Genomic DNA, 23,894 nt, shown 5'->3' with positions numbered 1-23,894 from the left:
GGGAATAAACTCTCTTTGGCTTCTTTCTTTCTGGTTTTTTTGTTGTTGTTGTTTTGTTTTTCTTTTATTTCTTTTAACACCTTATCCTAAAAGTGGGAAGATGGTGACAGCCAATTTGAGTTTGGACCTGAGGGAAAAGTCAAATAGTCATGGATGTAGGCTGATGGGTGAGGAAGAGGGCTCCACATAACTCCTCTAAAATGTCTGTTTACTCACAGGGCCTAGGTTTCACTTAGGGTTTTGGAGTGTTTCTGTGCTAAAATAGTGCTTCTAAAGTTGCTCAGGGCCTGTCTCTTTTGGGATCTCTCTTGAGCCTTTGTTAAAAGTGACTTAACCTTTACATTGTGCCTAGCACAGAATCAATTACAGAAACTGATTTTGTTTTGTAGCCAATTTGAGTTTGGACCTGAGGGAAAAGTCAAATAGTCATGGATGTAGGCTGATGGGTGAGGAAGAGGGCTCCACATAACTCCTCTAAAATGTCTGTCTATTCACAGGGCCTAGGTTCCACTTAGGGTTTTGGAGTGTTTCTGTGCTAAAATAGTGCTTCTAAAGTTGCTCAGGGCCTGTCTCTTTTGGGATCTCTCTTGAACCTTTGTTAAAAGTGACTTAACCTTTACCTTGTGCCAGCACAGAATCAATTATAGAAACTGATTTTGTTTTATTTTTTTAGATCATTTTTCTAATGCCCTCTGATGATGGATAGAGGTTCTCTGGGAGGCCTCGAAAACATCAGGTTGATATTTGTACAGGAAAATCCATAGAAATATGAGGAACTTCCTTATAAGCAAATAAGAGTGTGTATCATTTTTGTCTGAAAGCTCTTCATTGAATCTAATCATATAAAAACTTGGGTTAGAATGTTGTTTTTTCATTTCCTTTTTCTAGTAATTAAATTTTTAAATCTATATTTTATAAAATTTTGGCTTATTGCAGATTGGAAATTTAAGAAAACAAAAACAAAATGTTTCTTTACCACAGAGAGTTTTAAGTGTTAGGAAAATTCTATTAGCCATTGGTCCAGAAGTGAGGAGTTGTGATTGGTTGATGTGCTCAAGTCTGGGATTCCATAATTTCACAATCCCAGGCAGAAAGGGGTCTGTGGCTTATGTGCCTCATATAGAAATAGCAGTTTTGTTAGTAGAGACATATTTATGGGAGTCTCAGCTACTATCTGGCCATGTTTAGGTCGACAGATGACTGACCACTAATAACATAATCTGTAGCCATTCAATTGCTTACAACAGAGCTTATAGTGTCAGATTTAAATTTCAGTCCTGTTTCTGTCACTTACCACCTACTTGCTCTAGCAGATCCAGGACCTCATGTAATATCACTTAGCCTAACTTTCATCATCTGTAAAGTGGGAAAGTAATACTTATTTCCTAGGATGTTTTGAAGCTCAAGTCATTAACACTTGTAGAGTATTCACTATTTGCCAAGCATGTAATGATGTAGAACAGCACACATATATTAATTTAATTCTCACAACAACTCTCTGAGGTAGTTACTGTTTTCATCCTTATTTTGCAGATGAGGAAACTGAGGATGAAAGGGTTTAAGTGATTTTCCCAAAGTCACAGAACTAGGAAGTGATGAAACTGGGATTCAAACGGGTGGTGGAAGAGTCTAAAATTTAAACCCATATAACGTATTCCCTTTCATGTGTAGTTTGAATAAATGTTGCTCCCTTCTCATTTAATCTCTTTGCCCACTTTAGGTAGGCCTTGGTAGTGGCTCCTTTTGAGTCAGACCCTCATATGTTACACATACATAATTATAGGGAGATCTTCTGCCTCTACTCCCCACCTATTGGCACATTTCAAAAACTCTAATTGGATAAAACATCCTGAGCCAGGTACACTTAATAAAATGTTGCAAAGAGAACACTTCATCAGGTCCAATCGCCTATGGGGCCAACACACAGGTCACCCATGGCAAGCTTCTCACTCCATTCATTCAATCATCCATTTGTCCAACATCCATGTTTTGAACATTGACAGTATGTCAGTTATTGGGCTAGGGCATGGGAAAGTCAAAGCTGTAAAGACACATACCTCACTGTTTAGGAGGTGAAGCTTATTTGGCAAGATGAGCTCATAAATATGAACATGGAAGTGGAAAGATGAGAGGGAAAGAAGATCACATGGTAGCAGGTGAGGAATTGAACACATGGTCCTTCTTACATTCACTAGGCGTTCCTTGCCTACTGTTCTACCCAAGGGCAGCTACTCAGCTCATCAGCAAACAGCCATATATAGGCACCCATCACCTCCTCATTTTGAAGCTGCAGCAACAGTCTTTGGAAAATTATAGGTTTTCCAGTGAGCAGGTGTAAGTGTTGATTCCTTGGATCTTAAATGTCTAACATTAAGTATCTGCTGAAGAAGATTCAGAGGAGTTTGATTTCTGTTATAAGATTCCCTTGGCTAGATTGTCCTTCATTATGTTGCTAGGTTGTTCTTCCCTATTTTCAACTCTGAATAACTCTTCCTCCTTCAGGGTCCAGCTCAAATGTCTGTATCTCCTCCCCACATCCTTACCTGCCTCATTACAAGCAGAATTGACCAGTCCCTCCTCAGTGATCCAACTGTATTTTGAGCATAAATGTTCATGTGTGGTAAAGAATTTACTATATTGCAATTACAGTTGGAAATGCATAGGAATCTAAAATGTCTGCCTGTGAGTGGACTATATTTTATTCATCTTTGTATCATGCACTCAGTTCAATAAAGACTTTGGGATGATTGAAGTTCTTTTAGGCAGCTCCAATAAGCATCAATCTTCCTTGTTCATTGCTTCTATAATATATGAATTTAAAATGAAAGAGAAGAAGTAATTGGTTCTTCTCCATTACAAATACAAGCCAATCACATGGAGTTCGTAGGAATTACAATTCTAGGATTAGGAATCACATGGAGTTCATAGTGGCAATCTTCTTCCTTAGCTTTCCCTTCTATGGATAAGTTACTCTGAACACAAAATCTTTCTGGACAACAAAGGTTTTTCTCTGGGATCTATGTTTCCTAGAATTAACCTCTTGAGTATTCCTGCTTATTACAATGTCTTCAAGTATTCTAGGTTTTTCTAGGACTAAATGACCACTGCTAGAGTATCTGCTTCTACTCAACTCTCTATGATACTCTTAATTGCCTACTCACTTTCTTCCTTGCAAATCAAACCCAGATATTGTGCAGATGGAGATCCCATGACTTCAGAGAAAGCAGAAGCCCCTCCTCAGATACAAAGCATTAATTATGATTGGTGTAGGACTTGACATATAACTAAGTTCTAGTCAATAAGAGAAAAGGAAATGTCAGCAAGAGGAGGGCTTCTATTCCAGAGTGAAAACAACGAAAAGTGCCCCACTAGGGAGAAAGGCATTTTCTCATATGGACACCAGTATGAGAAAATAATTCTGGAAACAACAGAAACCATCTGTAACCACGACACAATAACTTTGAGGACGAAAGGCCAACACACTAAGGGTAGTAGATCAGAAAACTAGAAAGAAACTAGGTCCTTGGTAGCATTGTTGAGCAACTGAAACAATACCAGAAATACTTCCCTCTGGACTTCTTTTTATGTGAAAAAATAAATTCCAATTTTTAAAAGTCATTGGTCATGTTTTCTGTTACTTGAGGCCAAAAACTTCCGATTAATATGCTTCTGGAAGTTTTATCCTGCTTCTCTCACAAACCTAGACTTAGCTCTTTTCTCTTTCTCTTAGGGTTCTAAACCTAAGACTCCTTTGTAAGGCCAGTTAAAGCAGCAATTACTTTTATGGAGCTGTTATCTATTTAATATATGAAGAAACTGAGAGAGAGAAGTTCAGTGATTTGACCAGGACATACATAGTAATAAACACTGGTGCTGGAATCCAGCATTTATGATTCCTAATCCTAGAATTGTAATTCCTGAGAGTCCTGGTAAACTGGAAAGCTTACACAGTTAAGGGATGGTATTGTTTTTGACCTTATAGTCCCAGTCCCTAGCACAATGACAGTATATTGCTGCTTGTAAAGGTTTGTTAAATAAATAAATGTGACACAGACTATATTATAAGCTCCTTGAGACAAGGCTTCTTCATAATTGGCTCCATAGGGCCCAGCATGGTGCATGGAACACAGTAGACACTCAATAAATATTTGCTTTGGATAAATGAATAAATGGGAATTGCTAATAGATATGTGATGCCCTATTTAAGAAATAAGGGATTTTTTTTTCAGTCAAAGGCATTGAAATTCAAGGAATTGAATGCTTAATATCAAGAGAGAGGCATTCTACAAAAATTTAAGCTCTTGCACTTAGGGACCAGGCAGTGGGGTTTATATTTAGATTTCATCACTTATTAATGGCATGGTCACAGGTAAGTTAATTAAAATATCTGAGTTCCAATTTCCTTAAAACAAAAACAGGGATAGGAATGATATTTCATTGGGTGTTTGTAGATAAAATGGAATCATCAGAACATAAAACATGTAGTACAGTGGCTGGTATGTAGTGAAGAATTATTATATATTCATTATTCTTATTGTCTATGTTTTTGGTGGAAATCCAATTTCGTAGGGAGGTATGAGAAAAAATGTGGTTTAGAACAGACAAAGCAGTGTCATTTAAGTTGACTTGATGCAAATGGGTTTTACTTGGGGGAGGTGCATTTTCGGTGTAGTTAGCTCACTCACTTTGCTTACAGTTTGAAGAGGGAAAAAGCTAAGCAGATGGCATGGTGACACAAAGGACTGCAGCCTACTGTTGCTAGAGCTTGTAAAAATGGAACCCCACGGCTGCCAGCTTGGCTGAACTTCAAACAAGTCCATGAAGAGTGAAACTCGCGCAGGAGGGGGCAGGAACTTGGTGTGAAGCTCTCTCCAGTGCACAGAACAGTGTCATTACAGTCATGGCAGCTTGACCCAGAACTGGGGCCTGACCCCAGACCGGATAGGCAGCTGGTGTCAGAGAGCCGTGGCCAGAGAGCGCACCTCGTGGTGGGACTCGAGAAACTGAAGCCTTTGAAAGCCTCTAACTTCAGAATAAGGACAAATTACCCACAGATGGCCTGAGTCACAGAAGCCGAGTCCGGGTAAAGCATCTGCACACTCAGAGCTGAGACCCTGTCCTGCTGGGCTGAGCGGGCAGACGTAGGTCCCGGCCCAGATGGCTGCGAAGGTCACCAGGAGGGACACCAGCCAGACGCGCTCCACTCCTGAGAACTGGCACAACCCAAAGCCCACAGAGGCTTCCCAGGATCCAACAACCAAAATATCCTGGTCAGGAAAACGTCACACTTCCTTTTGGCTTACTGGCTACAGGAAAATAAAAATGTATCAGAGGAGAAGGGAGTAGATGGGGAGCCTAGGGAAGGCATTAGCAGAAAAAGGCCACCTTTCTCCGTTCCAGGAGCTTAAGCTGATATAATTCCTTTCTGATACACAGGTTCAGCTTCAAATCACAGAAATCCTGCACATCTGAACGTTTCCCACATAGCTCCCCTGCCATTATTTTATAAAATAAAGCCACATGCAAAACCAAATTCAGCCGTATCCAAAGTGCAGATTTTTTCTTCTTCTTCAACAATATAGAAACATGCAACACATGCCCTGATGGAAACCTTCAACAACAAAAGAAAATACCAAATTCTATTTAAAAGAAGTCTTTCATGGAATAAAGTCCTCTCGTCATTGCACTGGAAGAAAAAGACCATCTTCTGGGGTTCCCTGGTGCCACACATGTATCTTGCCCCTTATCTTGTATCTAACCATTCATTCCAGCCACTAGAGTTGCAGCCTCCCTGAAGTCAGCATCATATTTCATTCATTGTCAAACCCTTGACACCACCTACCTAACATTTAGTAGGCTCTTAATTAATGACGGAATAATGAATGAATGAATGCATGTGTACGGGGCCAGAGATTGATAATTAGTTTAGTTTAGCGTCTGTTTACCAGGGAGGGTATTTGAGGTTAGTGTGGAATAACCTCTTTGCCATGTTCTCAGCCAATATGACTGAAGTTCATTTCATCCTCCTCTCCCAACTGCTTCTCACTCCTGTTATGTGTCATAGAATATTAGCCACCAGTTGTGAAAGACAACTTTCTAAATGAAGGTGCAAGTATTTCTGTTCCATTTGATTATCAATGGCATTGATTCAGGTTCTCAAGTCTAATTTGAATCCATTCTTCCTGATTAAAAAAAAATCTAAATCAAAATCAGTCTGACTTCACTTTCCCATCCAAAAAGGACACTTGAAAAATCCAGGTTAAGAGAAAGGGGACCCGGCCAGGAGATAGTGGCTGGCTGGATTATTTTTTCCCTTCTTGCTTTATTTCTCCAGCAATATACATTTATATTTTTCCATATAGAGACAAAACCTCCTAGTCTGCGCAATCAATATTTTCTTCTCATTTGAGACAAGCTCCTCAAAGGCAACCAGGTCGGGGATTCTGAGGATTTTCTCTTTTCTTTGGGAAACCCTCTTAAAGAGACTCATGTTATTATTACCACTTAATCACTCAAATCTACATTTGAACGATGACAGTTGACAAAAGCAACAGAAATTGACCTCCTGCAGTTTTCCAGAATCACTTTTTCTTCTTTTATGAGTAAGCATGTATGAAGAGCTCATAAACAGAAATCTTTTACCTTTGATAAGGTAAATCACCTAGTGCTTTATTTTAACGGTGGGAAAAATTGCCCAGGTCCAGGTCTTTCCCTGTGACACTGTACACTCTACTGGCTGGCCACCCTCACCCCACAAGGCCAGGCAGAGCATGTGTTGGGGGCTTTGTAGTTTTCAGTTATCATCGCTGCAGCTCAAGCACCATGGACAGATGCCAGGCAGGCACTGGAGCTGGTTTCACAGAAGCACTTAACTCAAAATGCAGATACTTTTTTTAGAAGAAAGAAATAAAAAAAGCCCTTTTTAATGATCAACTAACTCGATAAACTGTGGGCACGATGGAAAAAGACCAGCAGTTATTGACATCTGGCCCAGCAAAGTTGAGACGGTTCCCCAATAATATAAACAGGGTTTATTTTTCCCTTCTTCCTTATTATCTCATCAAACCACCAATCATTCCCGAACTAGAAATTTGTTCTAGTTTGAGCAAAATAAATGAATCCATCAATGCTATGGAATCTGAGGACTTGGTTTCAAAATTTAAGAAATTGTAGATTGTGAAACAGAAGACAAGAAGTGGCTGCAGTGCCAGGCGCAGCCACCCCTATAGTCCATGCCCCGAGGTGATTGACAGTCATCAGAATCACCTCAGGCTTTAGACACTTCTGGGCTTTGGGGACAGGAGGGTTGCATAGGCCTGGAGTAGAGGCAGATGAGAGAAGCACAGACACCTCCTCCACCAGTGAGAGCAACACCTTCTTCTGCTTGTGGCCTCCAATCTTGCTAATATTTTAGCCATTATTATTGGGCTCAAGAGGACTAGAATAGTTCAGGGAGCTCCGAGCATAAAAAATGGGGCCAAGGAGCAAAATGGCAGAAGGGCAGGTGGAAAGCAGAAGAAAGGACCCCATTAAATAGGCAATCCTGAGAAAAAAGGAATTCAGGAAGCTTGCCTTCTGCCATGCACACATGCACTTAGTAATGGCATAATGCTTGTACAAAGTGGTTTGGGGACGCTAAGGGTCTCTTTGACTAAGAACTGCACAACATGAACTGCTTAGTCCAAGCTTAATGGTGTCCACACCCAGCATTTTCTCTTTCACACCTGATATTCTTAATTACTATTCCACTTTACCCTTCAAATTCTCAAAAGGCCCAGAAAATGATAAAAAAAAAACAACTCATGAAACACTGAAAATTGAGAACAGCTGTGTACTAATTGCTAGAGTTTATATGAAAGTTTCATTAAACACAGAGAAACACAACGGATTGAGAAAGGACCACCACTGTTCTTTGTGCTATGCCTCCCTAATCAATCCTTCACACAATTGCTAGCATAATCTTCCCAAACCTCAAATTTAATCTACCTAAAACCTCTCAAAGGCATCAAAGGCTCCTGAATGCCTTTGTGATTAAACTGAGATTCCCTTAACTTGGCATCTAAGGCCTCTGTGGTCTGGTGTCTACCTATATCTCTCTTTTATCTCCCACCCGTCATCCATATGCAGCCGGTGTATAGCAGCTCAAAGAACTCCCTGTGTATTTAATATTCCCAGGTCTCCCTCCATCATCTAAACCTGTGCTGTCAAATGCAGTAGCCATTAGCCACATGTGGCTACTGAACACCTGGACTATGGTTAGTTCAAACTGATCTGTGCTACAAATGTACACCATGCAACCAGATTTTTAAAATTTAGTATGAAATAAAAGAATGTTTCATTAATAATTTTAAAATATAGGTTTCTTGTTAAATAACACTATTTAGATGTGTTGAATTAAACAAAATACACTATTCAACTGATTTCACTTGCTTCTTTGTACATTTGTTTAATCTGGTTTGTACATTATGTTTCGACTGGGCAGCGTTGGTCCACAGGTATGGCATGCTCCTTCAGAGAGAGGAACCTTTTTCACTTTGTTCATGGAGCTAGCTCTTCCTCATCAGCTAAGACTCAGTTTCACAATCACCTCTTCGGGCAACAAATGTGAAAATGTGCAGTACATAATAAAATACCATTTCTCCACCACCACCCCCAATTCCCAACTAGCTACACCTATTTGTTTGTGATAGAACCCCAAAGAAGGTGGAAGAGAATTGTTATGAGTCTCTAGACTAATTCAGTTTTGGAGACAAAGGTCTTCAAATGTGAGTAGTAAGTACAAATACTTTGTTCAAATTGTAGGAAACAGCTGCTTTCTCCAGAGAATCTTACCACTAAGTCCCAGGGCATTGCTAGAGGCAGGCCTTCCTTCTGCTGGAGGCAGAGGACCCACCTATGGCCACGTTCAGGTTCCTCTGGCTGGGAGAATCACAGTGCCTCCTTTTGGACCCTTATTGGGTTTCTACCATGATGCTGGTACAGTCCAACACTGCCCAAAAGATCTTGGCCAGCCACCCTCAAAGCAATGCCTCACATGGCCACAAAAGCAATGTTTGCCTTTTCCCAGGAATAAGAATTTAACTCTTAAATTGAGAGTGAGTTGGCGTTTTACACTTGACATCTTGAAAATGGAAAGAACACATTTTAAAAAGCTAGTTCCTCACCTACACAAAGAGGCAGATGAAGGTTACCTTTGTTTCTCCTGTTCCGCAGACCACACCCATCATTTTGGTGACAATAATTTCTTTATTGGTTTTCAGCTTCCCACAGTTCCTTGAGTCCAAAGCCCTAAGTCACTCATTCGTGTAAGTAAAGGATGTTCAGATCCCATATGACTGCTCAGATTCTCCTTCCTGCTCCTCCTCTGTTCTCTCCTGTGTTGGCCCATGGTTGCTTGATGCTCCTGCTACACTCTGCTGGTGTGAGTCCTGGGACACTTGCTCCAACCTCACCACACAATAGACATGGCAGTCATGGTGTCTGCCACACACACAATCCCTGCTGAGCCACCACCTGTTGAAGGGACAGCACTATGTAGCCACATTTTACACGAGTAACTCCACCCCCACCTTGGCCACAACTGATTGGATCAAGGGTGAACACTTCATTCAAGAACAGTCCAGTCAGGTGCAAAAAGACAAAATGGGGTCCATTAGATTTTCTCTTTGGGGTATAAAGTGATTATGTTAAGTCATGGGAAAAAGTAAACTGAGAAAAATCAAAGCTAAGGGCACAGCAGAAGTCTCTGAAGCATGTTTCAAGGAACCATTGGGGTTCTGTGGAGGTGACCCAGGGCCTGATGTCAGAATGAGGAGACACCTGGGTGGGAGGAGCCAAACTCATGCCCACTTTATCCAAAGAAGTTCTACTTTGATCAGCTTTAAATATAAGATGTTGCTTGAAGAAAAATTTTCACTGCTCAAAAGTGAAAAAGTAGAACCAAAATCAGAAAAGTGAAAAAGTAGAACCAAAGAAGGTTAAAGAAGAGAGAAAATAGATAGCAACAGATAAAGGAGAATGTAGTAGGTCCTAGGAGAACATCTGAATCACCTTAGTGCAGATCCCCAACTGAACACCCCAGAACTTCTGTTCTTCTGTAGCCCCAGCTCTTCCTGGCTCATCCTGAGGCCCAGGCCCCTATGCCCTAATAGTAAACTGCCACACACACACACACACACATACATACACACACACACGCGCGCTCCTCCCTAACCAAACCACTGAAGCTGCTGAGTGAGACTTTGGTCCTTCCTTCTAAAGTACCCTGGTGGAAGAACCCTAAAACATCCACACAGATATTTCTCTATGTTGAAAAGATTTTACTTCAAAGAGATCACAGCTCTTTTGACCTAAAATTAGAAGACTAGACCTCTGCATAGTTATAGAGATATTTTAAGCCTTAAAAATTAGGCTCTTTTTTTCTTTTGTTTTTATTTCAATTTGACAATCTTTTAGATCAAAGAGTTTAGAATCTTCCAGGTCCCAGACTGGAGGACCCTTAAAGGTTACCTCTCCCTGTTGTTTTTTAAAGCCTTCCTCCTTGTGCTAATTAAGTTAGATGGAGATGAAGGAAGGGCATGGGGCAGAAGCTCTGGCATATCTGTATTTGCTCCTCTTTATAGACAGCATGCTCCACACGGCAGGGCCATGCCTGGTTGCTTTGCAATGGAACCCTGTGTCTAGTATACAGTAGGCACTAAGTAAGGATTTATGACAGGCTGACTGACTGACTACTGGTAAGATTCTTGCTTTCTGGGTCAACTCTCCTACTTCTGAGAGCTGCTTCTCAAATTGGGACAGAAGCAAGAAAAAAATCAACACAAAATTGTCCCACACATTGTGGAGTTTGGAAAAAGGCATTCAAGGATACTGATTTTTAAATATTTTCTAATGCCCAAGTTGTAAGCAGATGACTGACTTTCACAATGTGCTTGTGTAAAATTTGTTTCTTTGACCAACAATTAAAAAAAATTGGCCAAATGGCATCAAAGTGAAGATTAAGGGGGAAAGATATGGGTACTTTTAGAATCTTTACTGTCACTGAATTAATTATTTTATTCTCCTAGTTCTTAAAAGGAGCAAAATAAGTGAGAATCTTTGCCATAGATGTTCAGAAAGTTTAGGCTAATTGAGGAGGCAATGACAATATTTAATTATTGACAGGGCAAAACTGACTTCATCTAGCCATTTATTCATTCAACAAGCATGTAGTGAGTTCCTCTTATGTGTGGATTATCTAAGGGAAGGAAAGAGACATGGGCGAGGTGTATTCTCTGCCTCCTCTCACCACCCCCTTACTTGTAGGGTGTCTAAAACCTAAAACATATATTGCTAACTACAATATAGAGAGCATCCAGTGCTTTAGATTCTGAATGCGGTATCTTTAGGAGAATTTAAGGGGTAAAGGAAGAGCTTCTCACTGGGAAAATTGGGGAAGGCTTTTTGGAAGAGGTCATACTCTAGTTTGAAGGACAAAGTGGATTCTAACAGTGGAGACAGGATGGAAGAATGTGACATCCAGAGGGCAAATATAAACAAAGGCATAAGAGAAGGCAAGGTAGTTAGAGAAATGGTTGAGTATGCCAAGAACTTGATGTAAGGAAAGGACAACGCTTGGAGTTAAGTCTGAAATAATACATTGAACCCCAAACAGGAAGACTTCTAAATGCCATGTTGGGGAGTTTACACTTTAGTAAGTGGGCAACAGGAAGCCATTAAAGGAGCTTGAGGCAGAGAATGATTTAAGAGATGTGGTTTCAGAAGATTAATTTGGTAACAGTGCATAGAGGGGATGTAGTAGAGGGGAGGAACTCAATGGAAAGGACATTACTATCCTTCAAGTGACAGGGACTGAGGACAGCTTGGGGGCAGGAAGAATGAAAGTGAAGGACAGATTCAGAGAACAATGAAGGGAACTAGAATGGCAGGCAGGAGGAAAAGGGGACTATTATTAATGACACATCTATGTTTTACTCATAACACTAAATGTATAGGATGAACACGTCTCCTACTTTTCTTGGCACAGTCTGAGTTTATTATGCCTTATTTCTTTTTGATTATGGGATAATTATTAACAATGGCCTCTCTCATTCTCACAATCATATTCTTATATACTTTTCCTCTTTGATTCCTCCAAACTACCCTCCAGTTTACATATGAAGAAGCTGAAGATCTGAGGTGTCTCATGGTACAGGTAGCCAATAGGTGGTAGAGCCTGGATTTGAATCCAAACCAATACAGTTAAAAAACAACAACCCACGAATGTTCTATAATCCCTGGTTTCCTGCCCTCAGCCTGTGACAGGTTGTGGAGGGCACACAGAGGGGGTGGTTCATTAAAAGAAACAAGGTCGTCAGAGAGAGTGGGTTAGGGTAAACTATAAGTTCTGGTTTGGATGTGTGGTCTGTAAGGTCCTGAGGTGCTGGAAGAATATTGAAACAGTTGGAGATATTGGCTGGAATTCAGGAGCAAAATCACACTCTAGTTACAGATTTGTGAGCCTTCCAAATCAACAGATGCAGGACCCTGGGACCAAATGACATTGCCAAGCATGAGACTGCAGGACAAAGGTCACAGCTCAGATACCTGCAGTGGCCAGGCAGGTAAAACACGAGTGAGGGGGCAGGAACGAGGCATTAAAAAGTGGCAGAAGGAGGTGCTGGTGAGGATTATCTTAATTTCTCCTAGAAATTACTGGCAATTTTAGATAGAGACAATATAGATGTCAAAATGATAGTCTATTTCGTAATTAAAGCTGGCAACTAGAGTGAAATTCTAGCAATTTAATAAATAAATCATAGTTGACTTATAAAAATAGTTTTAACAAAACTAATTAATAGAATAGAAAATTATAAATAGCAGTCATACAATTTTGGTCTACTATTTTTGGTCCTAGGTGAAACCTCAAATGAGTTTTTTAAAAGTTCAATTAGTTCTTATCAAAATACATACAAGTATGTTAGAACAAATTGCAGTGCATTTTTACAATCCTAACAAGAGTCAAATATAACTCAGACATCATTGCCAAGAGCACGCAGGTGGGGGCCAGAGGAGAGGGGAGAGGAAGATGGGGACAGAGGAGGGGTGGGGTGGTGGAAAGCATTTCAAAAAGCAGTACATACCAGTTCATTTAAATTAGCAAAAATTAATTTATTAATGAGAACTTACATTACTAGTCTTGTCACTAGTAACTTTCAATTCAAAGGTAATAAGCACCCGTCACCTTCCTGGGCCTACACAGTGGTTCTAAACTTTTACCAGCACTTTCACTTGAACTTGTTTACCTGGGGGGGGCTCTTTACAACACAGACTGCTGGGCCTCGTTGATTCAGCAGGTCTGGGAATGGTTGGTGCAAGTTTGCATCTTTAATCAGTGCCCAAGTGGTTCCAGTGCTGTGGATCCAGGGACCACACTTTGTGAACCTCTGGTCTACATGCCAGACAAGGACTGGCTGGCTTTACCCCTTTCCGAATTACCGTGGTGCAAAAACATCCACTAAGGCCCTATTTCTCATGGCACTCTGGAAAATGATTCAACGACATGGCTTCAAGCAGAGGTCCAACTTTTTGCCTCATTGTCTGTGTTCTGAATCCAATCTAGTTTAATATTTTGGAAAATGTTACCCTTTTCTGTACCGAGCAAAGTAAATATTTTGTCAGTTGTTAAGGATGAGCTGCAGTGTAAGACCTAAAGATGGATCCAAATGCAGCAGGAAGGCTGGGAGCTGCTTCGGGACTCTTTCCAGGTTGTGATTTGTAATGTATTTCAGAAGCCAGCAGAAATACCAACCACTCGATCTACTAAGGAAAGGCTGAATGAACCTTTTCACAGCAGATTTTTATTTATTTATTTCCACACCAACTCTCATTCTGCTTAGCCCAGAAAAGAGAAAGGGGAGACAAGATGCTTTTCTGTCCCTCGGATTTCATCTGAGTATTGTCCTCATGGGAAGAACAGTAGCACAGAGTTTTTAGAATTGGAACATTTTTTAAAAATTTAGTTTTCAGTGACTTTATTGGGGTAACATGGGTAAATAAAATTATATGTTAGAAATTTTTAACAATCCTTTTGACAACTGAAACAACTAAGGCCCAAGGAAGGAAATGTCATTTGTCCAAGACTCAGACAGTGACAGAGCTGCAGCTGGAATAAAGCTCAAAGGCTGCCGGGACAGCACTTTCCTTACCACAGCCTACCACCTCCCATGTGGTAGATCATAAAAAAAAAAAATCATCGCCCTAGCTCCATGGTCTGCAAACTGCGGCTCGCCAGCCACATGCGGCTCTTTGGCCCCTTGAGTGTGGCTCTTCCTAAGCCTTAGGAATACCCTAATAATTCTTGACATCTAAAATGGCCAAGATAGCCCTAGCTGGTTTGGCTCAGTGGATAGAGCGTCAGCCTGTGTGTGGACTGAAGGGTCCCAGGTTCGATTCCTGTCAAGGGCACATGCCCAGATTGTGGGCTCAATCCCCATTAGGGGGCATGCAGGAGGCAGCCTACCAATGATTCTCTCTCATCATTGATGTTTCAATCTCTCTCTCTCTCTCTCTCTCTCTCTCTCTCTCTCTCTTCTTAATTAAAAAAATAAAAATCCACAAACAAAAAACAAATACCACCAAAGTGCATTTTATGCTGTGCTTTCTCTGAGAATGCCTAATCAATTGGCTACTGATGGCTTTGCCCTACTGCTGAGAGTGCTGGGGAGCAGACAGAAGGGGACCTGGGGGTGCTTTTCTTAATTTCCTTACTAAGCACTTCCTGAAGCATCTTCCATTACAGTGTTTTGGGTCTCTAACGTGATGTGTGGGTTGAGATGGTAGAAACCTGAGCCTCATGGTGAATTTCACATTTGGACAAAGAAATATGTGAAGGAAGACGTACAGGGGACAAAGGATCTTAAAGATCATCGGGTCCACACATCTCATGTACACATGAAGAAATTAAAGCTCTCATGAGTAGAGCAACTTTCCGGGGTATTCAATCTATTAATTGCAGAATTAAGACCTGACCACAGATCTTTTGACCTGCAGATCGTTGCTACTTCTATCTTAACTATCCTGTCTACTGTAGTACAGTGTGTTGACTTAAGCCAGAAAAATGCATGCTTCACTGTGTGTCTAGATCCAGAAATAAATGGATCTCTTCAGCATTAAATAAGAAATATGGTAATAATAACAGCTAACATTTTTGAGTGCTAACTCTATGCTAGGTACTGTCCCAAGTCCTTTGCATGGATTATTGCATCTAATCAGTCATATCATTGAGGAAGCTAGAGTACCATCAGGTTGGAACTGCAAATTAGGATGAAATGAAATAATGAATGTGAAGCCCTCAGCACAGGGCCTATATTGTTTTCCTAGGAATAGTTATTGTCTAGTAAATGCGATCATTCAAGAAAGGCATTCAGAACAGTTCTTGGCTCACAGAGCATACTAAATATTGGCTGTTATTATCACATTTTTCTCTATTTTTTTGTGTGGAACCAACCAAAGAAACTGGATCTAGATAAAAGTTATGAACCATACAAGATTCAAACCTAAGGAATATCATTGGGAGCCAGTTGCCACCAGTGGAAACCACAGTGACCACAGTGTAGCTTGGACTAAAACACTCTCAAAGGCCAAAAGTTGAAGCCAAAGACCACAGAAGAACAGAATTAAACAGGTTTGAATTGGGTCTCAGTTTCAAGGAGCGCAGAGGGTTTATTAGACATCTCCTCATCAATCTTTACCACGTTCAAGTTGGAGGGGAAAAGTGAATCTAGTTCGAAGACCTCTTTCATACAAAGGCGGTGTGCAAAGACAATACTAATCATCCAAAGCCTGTGATGAGGACCCAGTTTCCTTAATAGGAACTGGCTGATCTGTCAGCAAAGGAAAAGAGTACCTCCGCTAATTAAGACGAAACCACAACACTACAGCATCGGTGGCAGGTAAACCACCTTGTCCCCTGTCCACATGGGAATGCTTGGCATACCATGTACTTGAACACAGGAAGAAACCAGGGAAATCCAAACGGAATGCACCCCACTGCTTCTGACTTCCTCTCCACATGCAACTAGAAAGGATTCATTCTGTTTTACTGCAGAGCGATGAACTAGGATCAATGAGTGAAAGATTCATAAAGGCAGATTTTGGTGCAAGATAAGAGAACACTTTTTTAAAATTAGAGATGTTCAACATTGAACATGCTGCCAGCTGAGGTGGTGTGTGCACTGCAGGTGATCAAGGAAGAGGCCCAGGAAACACTCATGGGGTATACTACTACTGGCATCATAATTTTCATTGTCATTTAATCATTATCTTATTAGCATTCCACCAATTAGATATGGGTGTTGATTTGAGTTGAAATGATTCCATCTAAAGAGGCTAAATAACAGCTAAGAGTTGCTCTTGGGTCGAAAAAAAATTGAGTTTGAATCCAGATTCTATAATTTACTAGTTATGTCCCTTAGAGTTGATAATTAAACCTTTCTAAGCCCCACTTTACTCAGCTATACAATAGATACTATAATAACTACCTATTTTGTTCATATTCATTCACCATATACTTATAAAGCATAAACTGTGGTCCACTTTTCTAGGTGTTGGGATTTGGTGATGAATAAGGCAGACAATGTCATTATTCTCTAGTGGTTCACAGTTGAGTGTGTGTGGAGAGTCAGAAACTATACAAGTAAACATAAATATAATGACCTAACAACTAGTATTATACAAATAGTAATAAATGCTGTGAATTAAATAAGACAGCATATCTAGGATATTCTTCAGTTAGGATGATCAAAAAAGAATTCTCTTAGCAGGTTATGTACACATTGGAACCTACAATAAGAGAAAGGACCAGCCTTGAGATGTTCTAGCAGAGGAAGCAGCAAAGACCCTGTGGCCCCACCAAGCTGAACTAGTGTGTATAGAGTGGTTCAGGGTGAGTAATTCAAGATGAGGTTGGTGGTAAGGATTAAAGGAGGCAGTGCATGGGTGACCTGCACACAGGAAACATGTTATTCATGATTTGCAAAATGTTGAGAACAAGTAAGGGATCCTTCAGCATGCTTATTTTTCAGGAATCGCTACCTTAAATAGTGATCTGTTTAAACTCAAGTTCTAGTAAGGAGGGGGGACCTAGCTACTTTAAAACATCACAACCAAGGATAGAGGAAGACCGAAATCTGCAAAGATTTGTAAAGACATATGTCAAACACCTGCTTCAAGGACAGGAAGTTGGGGAGGAAAATTGGGTCAAATAGAAGCAAATTTCCTAGTTGAGGAGGGCATTAATGATAGGGAACATATGATTTTTATTCTATTTTTGCTTGTGGAAGCAATGCTGACATGTAGGATGAGGTAATTTAAGTGTTTCCTGGATTAGCTGACAGTAGGTAAGAATAAGTTGTCCTTTTTGGGTCACTTAATGCTGGCAGCTAAAGCAAGGTGGCAGGAGCATTTTCACAAGGTTGCCGATTTTCAGAGCTCAAGGTACTTTCTGAAGAAGGCTAACAGGTTTCTCTTCAATGGAGAGGGAATGTGTTCCCCAAAGAATCCCACAGTAGATGGGGAAAAATATACAAGTGAGGACAATACTAGCAGTAAATATAAGTTAATATCTTCATTCTATTTAGAGCTCATTCAAATTGCTGAAGTAAGTGAATTCACAAATGAGCAAATGCAGTCACTAAATACACAAATAAGAAGACATTCCCTCTAAAATCACAATGAGATGCTGTACTTCCTTCCATTGCATGAGTGCTGACAAGAATGCAGTGAAGCTGGTGATCTCATGCATTGGAGGGGTGATGCTGTCAATCAATACAACCCTTCCAGAAGGAAAGCAATTTGGCAGTAGATAAACACAGTTATACGACATGACCAGTAATTCCACTTATGGGAATCTACCTTAAATAAAAATATGTGGAAAGCTCTACCCATGAAGATATGTGTTGAATAGTTTCAAATATTACAAACTTAGGATGGGCAAGGACTTTCAATTTAATTCAACAAATGATAATTGAATACCTACCAGTAGCTGGGTTTAATAATTTCCCTCAATAATTCATAATCACAACTTAATGACTGTGCTTTTAAAAAAGATATTTTTATTGATTTCAGAGAGGGAGAGAGAGATAGAAACATCAATGATGAGAGAGAATCATTGATAGGCTGCCTCCTGCATGCCCCCTACTGGGGATTGAGCCCACAACTTGGGCATGTGCCCTTAACCGGAACCGAACCTGGGACCCTTCAGTCCACAAGGCAACGCTCAATCTACTAAGCCAAACCAGATAGGGCACGACTGTACTTTTTTAAATATTATGCAACCATTGAAAAGGAAGCTATAGAGATGCTAAGAGATTAAAAGATTTATAATGTATTAAATTATGGTAAATTATATTTACCATAATGTTTAGGGGGGGGGGAAGCAAATGAAAAAGCCCAGAAGAAAATAAACCTAAATAGTAACAATCACAAAATAATGGGTCATGTTTTATTTTTCTTTGTCTTTTGGTAATGTGGTGACATTACCTTTAAAATAAAGAACAATAATAAAAATGAGAAGAGAAACAGAGAAAAATAGAGCAGTTATTAAATAAAGATTAATGAGGCAAGTATAGTTAAGAATTTTTATTTATTTAAAAACTGCTTTTAGTTGTATATCTTTAGTACTTAGGATTTATTAATTCAATAAACTATTTTATGTTAGTAGGAAAAATTATGAGGGTTCTAAACCATTGATTCATTGAACCTCACTCATGGAGGCCTTCAGAATCTCACATAAATAAAAGTTGCTCTGAAGCATAAACTTAAAAAAAATCTGCTACTTAAAAATGATGGGATAAAATCAACGCCAAAGATTTGGTGTGGAAGCACAGTAAGACTCGGATGCCCTAATGAAGGTGGGGGAAGTGGCTTCTCCTCATAGGAACTCTTGCAGGTAATGGAGCAGCAGTGTCTTTTGCAAGGAGGAGATGCTATGTCTAAGAGTAAGGGAGGCTCATGGGAGCAGGGGTTTCCAGGTATTCTGTGACCCCCAAATCAACTGCTCCAATTCCCTGGGCCCTGCTCTAACCAGGAGACCCAAAGACACTGGAGTTAACACTATGACTCAAAATGCATAGCATCAAAGTTTGGGTTGTTGTGTTTTTTTTTTTAATCTGTTTTGAGGTCACATAAAAGAGTCTTTTTAGATGAATTTTTCTTTGAATTTTTCTTCTACCTTAAACCAAGCATGTGTGGTTTGGATGTGAGATGGTCATTCTACCTCTCACTTCAGGGACCTTGGACCCCTCCTACCTTGTCTGCTTTGCTTGGCAGTGGTAATTCAAGGCCTTGCTCTGCCTCCACAAGCAGTGACACTAGGTGAGCAGAGGTGCATTTTTCTAACCCATTCACCATTGGCTGCATGAGTGATTAGAATCCCATTCTGAATATTAAATAGGATTTCTCTGCATTTTGCCTAATCTAGATTAGATATTAATGCCCAATTCTTCCTATTTCCCTGAGAACCTATTTCCTAAAATCCGCTCCTGGATCAGTTTATATATCAACCATAGTTATTGATTGCAGGAAACAGAAACTTATTCTGATCACCATTAACCCAACAACAAAAAAGCAATTTTCAGAAGGCTGTCAGGGGCTCAAGAATTAAGTCTAAAGAATCAGGCTCATAAAATGGCAGGAACGAGAGCTTCAGAAGTGTGATTGTGGGGACCAAGCATGATCTCACTGACATGCAGGCTCACATTCTATATTAGAAAGAAATTATAAAAAATTAGTTAAAAGTGTAAAAAAATCTTAATTAAATATGTGCAGTATTGTGCAATGAAAAAAATCACTGTTGACTTCTAATTATGGCTTTACCACTAACTAGCTGTGTAACCCTGCATGAGTTACTTTACAGTTCTGAGTCTTCACATGGCCTTCTGTGAAAGGAAGAACCAGATCAGAGACTGTTAAACTACAGCTTCCTTCTAACTTTCATGTTCCTTGAGTCTATACCAAAAGTGAGACCCCCTCCTCTCCTGCCCTATGTATTTGGGGAGACCCTGGTAGGAAAGCACAGACCACATCTGTTAAAACCTGGATGCTGCCACAGAATCCCTCTCAATACAGACCTCCAGGTGTCTACTACCCATTAGGCTAAGCTTACCTGCAAGAGGAAATCAATTTGCATTCTCTGTATGATACTATCCTGCTTTCACAGGATGAGCTAAAAGAAAAGTCAAGACTTCCTAAGAACATCAGTTGAAGTCTTTGCTGGAAAGTGTCTTCAAGACCAGCTCTTGCCCAGCTGCTAAACAACAGTTCAGCTTGCACAATCTCCCTGGCCACAGAGTCCAATACGCTATCATCCAGTCAGCCTGAAGATTTTGTGGTATAATTCAAGGAGTCCAAGTCAACAAGGGAAACAGACAACCACACAGACAATAAGCGTTCAGGAAGAGAAGTTTCCTGGGAAGGTAGATATTGACTACCATGGAAAGCACATAGGGAAGTTTAAGACTTGAGCTGAACATTGATGAACTAGGAAGGAATCTGTGGGGTAAAGACGAGGGAGCAGTGTAAAGACATGGAGGAGAAAGAGAGAATGAGCATGTACAGCCTGGCTGAGGGACAGAGAAGTCAGCCAGAGAGGTGGCCACAGTCACCCAACAGAACAAAAGGGGCCTTGGCACCAAGGTATTGTTTTTTTTCTCTGAACACTAATGAGTAGGCGCTGAAGGGTACCACTTCCAAGAGCGGTACAATGTGTGTTTCATGAAGCTAGTTCTGGTCATAGTGAAGACTGAGAAGGGGTGAGGAGGCAGGGAAACAGCAAAAGGCTTCCATTTACCCCTCAAATCACATACTTTGCAATTGTGCTTGTTAAACAATGATCTTGTATTTATTGTTGCACAAGAAGATCCATTCACTCAATAGCTAGTAAAGAGATACAATGGCTAAAAATAACCTATATTCCATTTAATCCTTGCAGCCATCCTGTGAAACCCCTTCTCACAAACGAGGTAACAGAGGCTTTTCTGAAATCTCTCAGCTAGTCTAAAATCTGGCAGAGTGGGGATTGCATTAAGGTTTTCTGATCCCAAGTCCAGTGCTCTTCTCACTGCATGTTGAGAGTAACCAGCACTCCAGGCCCGACCTGTCACCCCTAAATCCAGCCCAGGCAGTACTATTTGCATGTCTTGGCAATAATATATCTTGGTGACATTAAATGCAGGAAAACACGAAGACATTTTCCTTCAGTTACTTCATGAGGCAAGGTGTTAAGAGTATTTTATTAGGCTTTGGCAAATTCTCTTAATAGGAAAAAAATGAACCATATATTTTATTGTTCTTTTGTTCAGTGCTATGGCAATCATTCAAACTGAACAATCTATGTTTCTTTATGGTTCCAACTTTCAATTTGATTACAGTCCATCTTTCCTCATTTATATGGGGAGCCATAAGAATTCTCAAAATAGACTTGTTTAAAATCTCCAATAAACTGTAATATATAATAATTTTTATTTCTTAAATTGTTCTTGTAGCTTTTTGTTTTCTTAAAGAACTTTTTCCTAAACTTTATGTTTGAGTTAAAAGCTGTCTCTCCCTCATCAAGCTATCCTACATTCTGTCAAGACACTTAAAAACCTACATTGTGATTGTCAGTTTTCTCATGTTTTTCTCCACTACATGGTAAGATCCTTGAAGTCAGCAATAGCGCATTTGTTTATTTATCTTTATTATTTCCAAGCACAGTAGTTAGCATTTATATATGCTATCATATACCACAATAGCCATGGCCTAGAAATATAAACTAACTCATGCAGGGTTATACAATGAGTTAGTGGTAAAACTAGTTGAAGATCAATTAATAAAAAGGGGCAACAGTGTAACTAAACACATGCACTTATATTTACAATTGTATTATAATAGAATATTTAGCACATTTAAGAAAAAAAATCTTTGCTGTAATTTTATTGCAAAAAATCAAGAGCGTTAGGGACAACTTCAGGGGTATGGAATCCACGAGAGCTATTTACAGGCCAATTTTGATATTTAAGACATAGGGTCACAATGCTTTTTAAGGAATTGATCCAGAGATGGTAGCTACATGGTTCCATTTCTTCCCACAAGAAGCATAGGCCTTACAGATTAAGTCTAACTGTCTTGGTTTAAAAGCAGAAGTCCTCAAGCTTTCTTGAGTTGCTGTCTTATGAGACCAGATGTCATGCTGTGGGCACATATGCCTTTCAAATTCACTTTGATTTCTCTTGTTTGGCTGGGACTTCATAGAAGGGAGCCTCAGGTTTTGGTCCAAATAGGAGCTGAATTCAAGGGTGCTCTTGTCCCAGGCACAGACACCCAAAGCTCTTCTACACTTAGACTTCTCACCTTTTCTCCTCAAGGGTGCAGCACCCTATGGCACCACAGTTTCATTTTCTGATTCAGTTTGAAGACCTGAACAGGTGTAACTATAAATTAATGAGACATTTTCACCAACAGTCAGAACTCATTATCTGGTTAGTCCCTTGCCCAAAACATGCCTGGAAGCCATGTCTTAGACTTGCCTTAGACCCTGTTCATATCCATGCTCTCAACCAGTCTCCAACTCTAGAACAGTTCTTTCCACCCTGACCTCTTTCTCCTTCCATTTGCTCTGCCAAGCTCACTCTTCCTCTTTTCTTCTAATTTTGAGTCCCCAAACCCTAACATCTTCAGAGTTCATGGATGCAGAGGGGAGAGTTTGTGGGGTACAGTAAGGTGGAAAACTCAAATCAAGCCTTGTGCAGAGCAATGGGGAGCTGAGGGCTGACTGATTTCCTTCTGAGCATGTACTCTTTCCTATCCCAGGGCAGCCAGCTTGGCTGGGTAGAGGGGAGGGTAGGGGATGGCTGAATTCAGGAATTTAACTGTTGAGTTTCAAAGACTGCAGTGCTGGTGAGAAAATGGAGAGGAGAATGGGCCAGAAACATTAGCCAAGATAACTGTTCTTCAAGGATAGGTAGAATTTGAATGATTGGTGGATTACCAGTGCTTCTCAACCCAGGGTAACTTTGCTTTCCAGGAAACATTCAGCAATGTCTGCAGACATTTTTGGTTGTCACACTTGGAGGCAGAGAGGGGTTGAAACTAGTGGAAGGAAGCCAGAGAACTTGTTAAACGTCCTACAATGCACTCCTCCCCCAACAAACAATGATCTGGCTCAAATATTTGCTGCTGCCGAGGCTGAGAAACCCTAAGCTAGACAAAGGACCTTCGGAGCAGGTGTCGTACTACATAGAAGAATGGGGAAAATGCAGAAATTAATCTGCTGTTGGAATTAAAAAAATAATTCATATCACATCTCATCAGCTTCTCCCTTACCTACTGTTTGAGTATGAGGCACTTATAGAGACATTTTCACATACAGAAATTCCTTTGCTCTTGGTACAAGGTATGAGGCCTGCATGTCTGTTAGCTATGGCAATTTTCCTGAATTATAAAATAGGGGTGTTTTCTTTCTTTTAATTTTTTTTAGGATGCTAGATGATCACGTTCCAGACAAAGAAACTGAATTTTAGAATAGCCTGGGGAAAGATCTAAAATAGTTTAGAAAGGCTTTTGATTGGTGAATGCGAGATTAGACCATTTTATGGGGTTGCTTTTAGGCAGTACAAACGTGGCAAGTTTAATTTTTAATTTCTGCAATGCTGCTCGATTTTACAATGCCACTATTTTGCTGGAGGTATGAAGCACACTATTCTTCCTCCCAAGTTACAGCCTTCCGTTGTTCCTCCAAATGTCTCATAAGAATGAAGCCTTGACAGTCTGACAGGACCTTCATCACAGAGCCTTCCTGCCCCCGATTATATAACACGATGGGTTGGCTGCATGCTGTCACTTTGCTTCTTTTAGTTGTGTCCATCTATTTTGCTGTG

At 40.2% G+C, this 23,894-nt stretch overlaps 1 protein-coding gene across 7 annotated transcripts in view; it reads right to left on the bottom strand.

Moving 5' to 3' along the window:
- AIG1 (androgen-induced 1) overlaps positions 1–23,894 on the bottom strand; it is a 189,386-nt gene that overhangs the window by 65,657 nt on the left and 99,835 nt on the right. The window contains exon 4 of one of the 7 annotated variants that reach the window (XM_006755382.2): positions 9,274–9,513. The exons of the other annotated variants lie outside the window; for them this stretch is intronic. Coding sequence (XP_006755445.1) covers positions 9,472–9,513 — 42 coding nt within the window. The 3' untranslated portion in view covers positions 9,274–9,471. Of the gene's footprint in view, positions 1–9,273; positions 9,514–23,894 lie in introns of those variants that run through there. 7 annotated transcript variants of the gene reach the window in all.

This window comes from Myotis davidii, unplaced genomic scaffold, assembly GCF_000327345.1.
Source record: "Myotis davidii unplaced genomic scaffold, ASM32734v1 scaffold292, whole genome shotgun sequence".
In the NCBI taxonomy this organism is placed as follows: Eukaryota; Metazoa; Chordata; class Mammalia; order Chiroptera; family Vespertilionidae; genus Myotis; species Myotis davidii.
The sequence above is the reverse complement of the archived record's forward strand: the minus strand, read 5'-3'. Positions and strand labels throughout refer to the sequence as shown.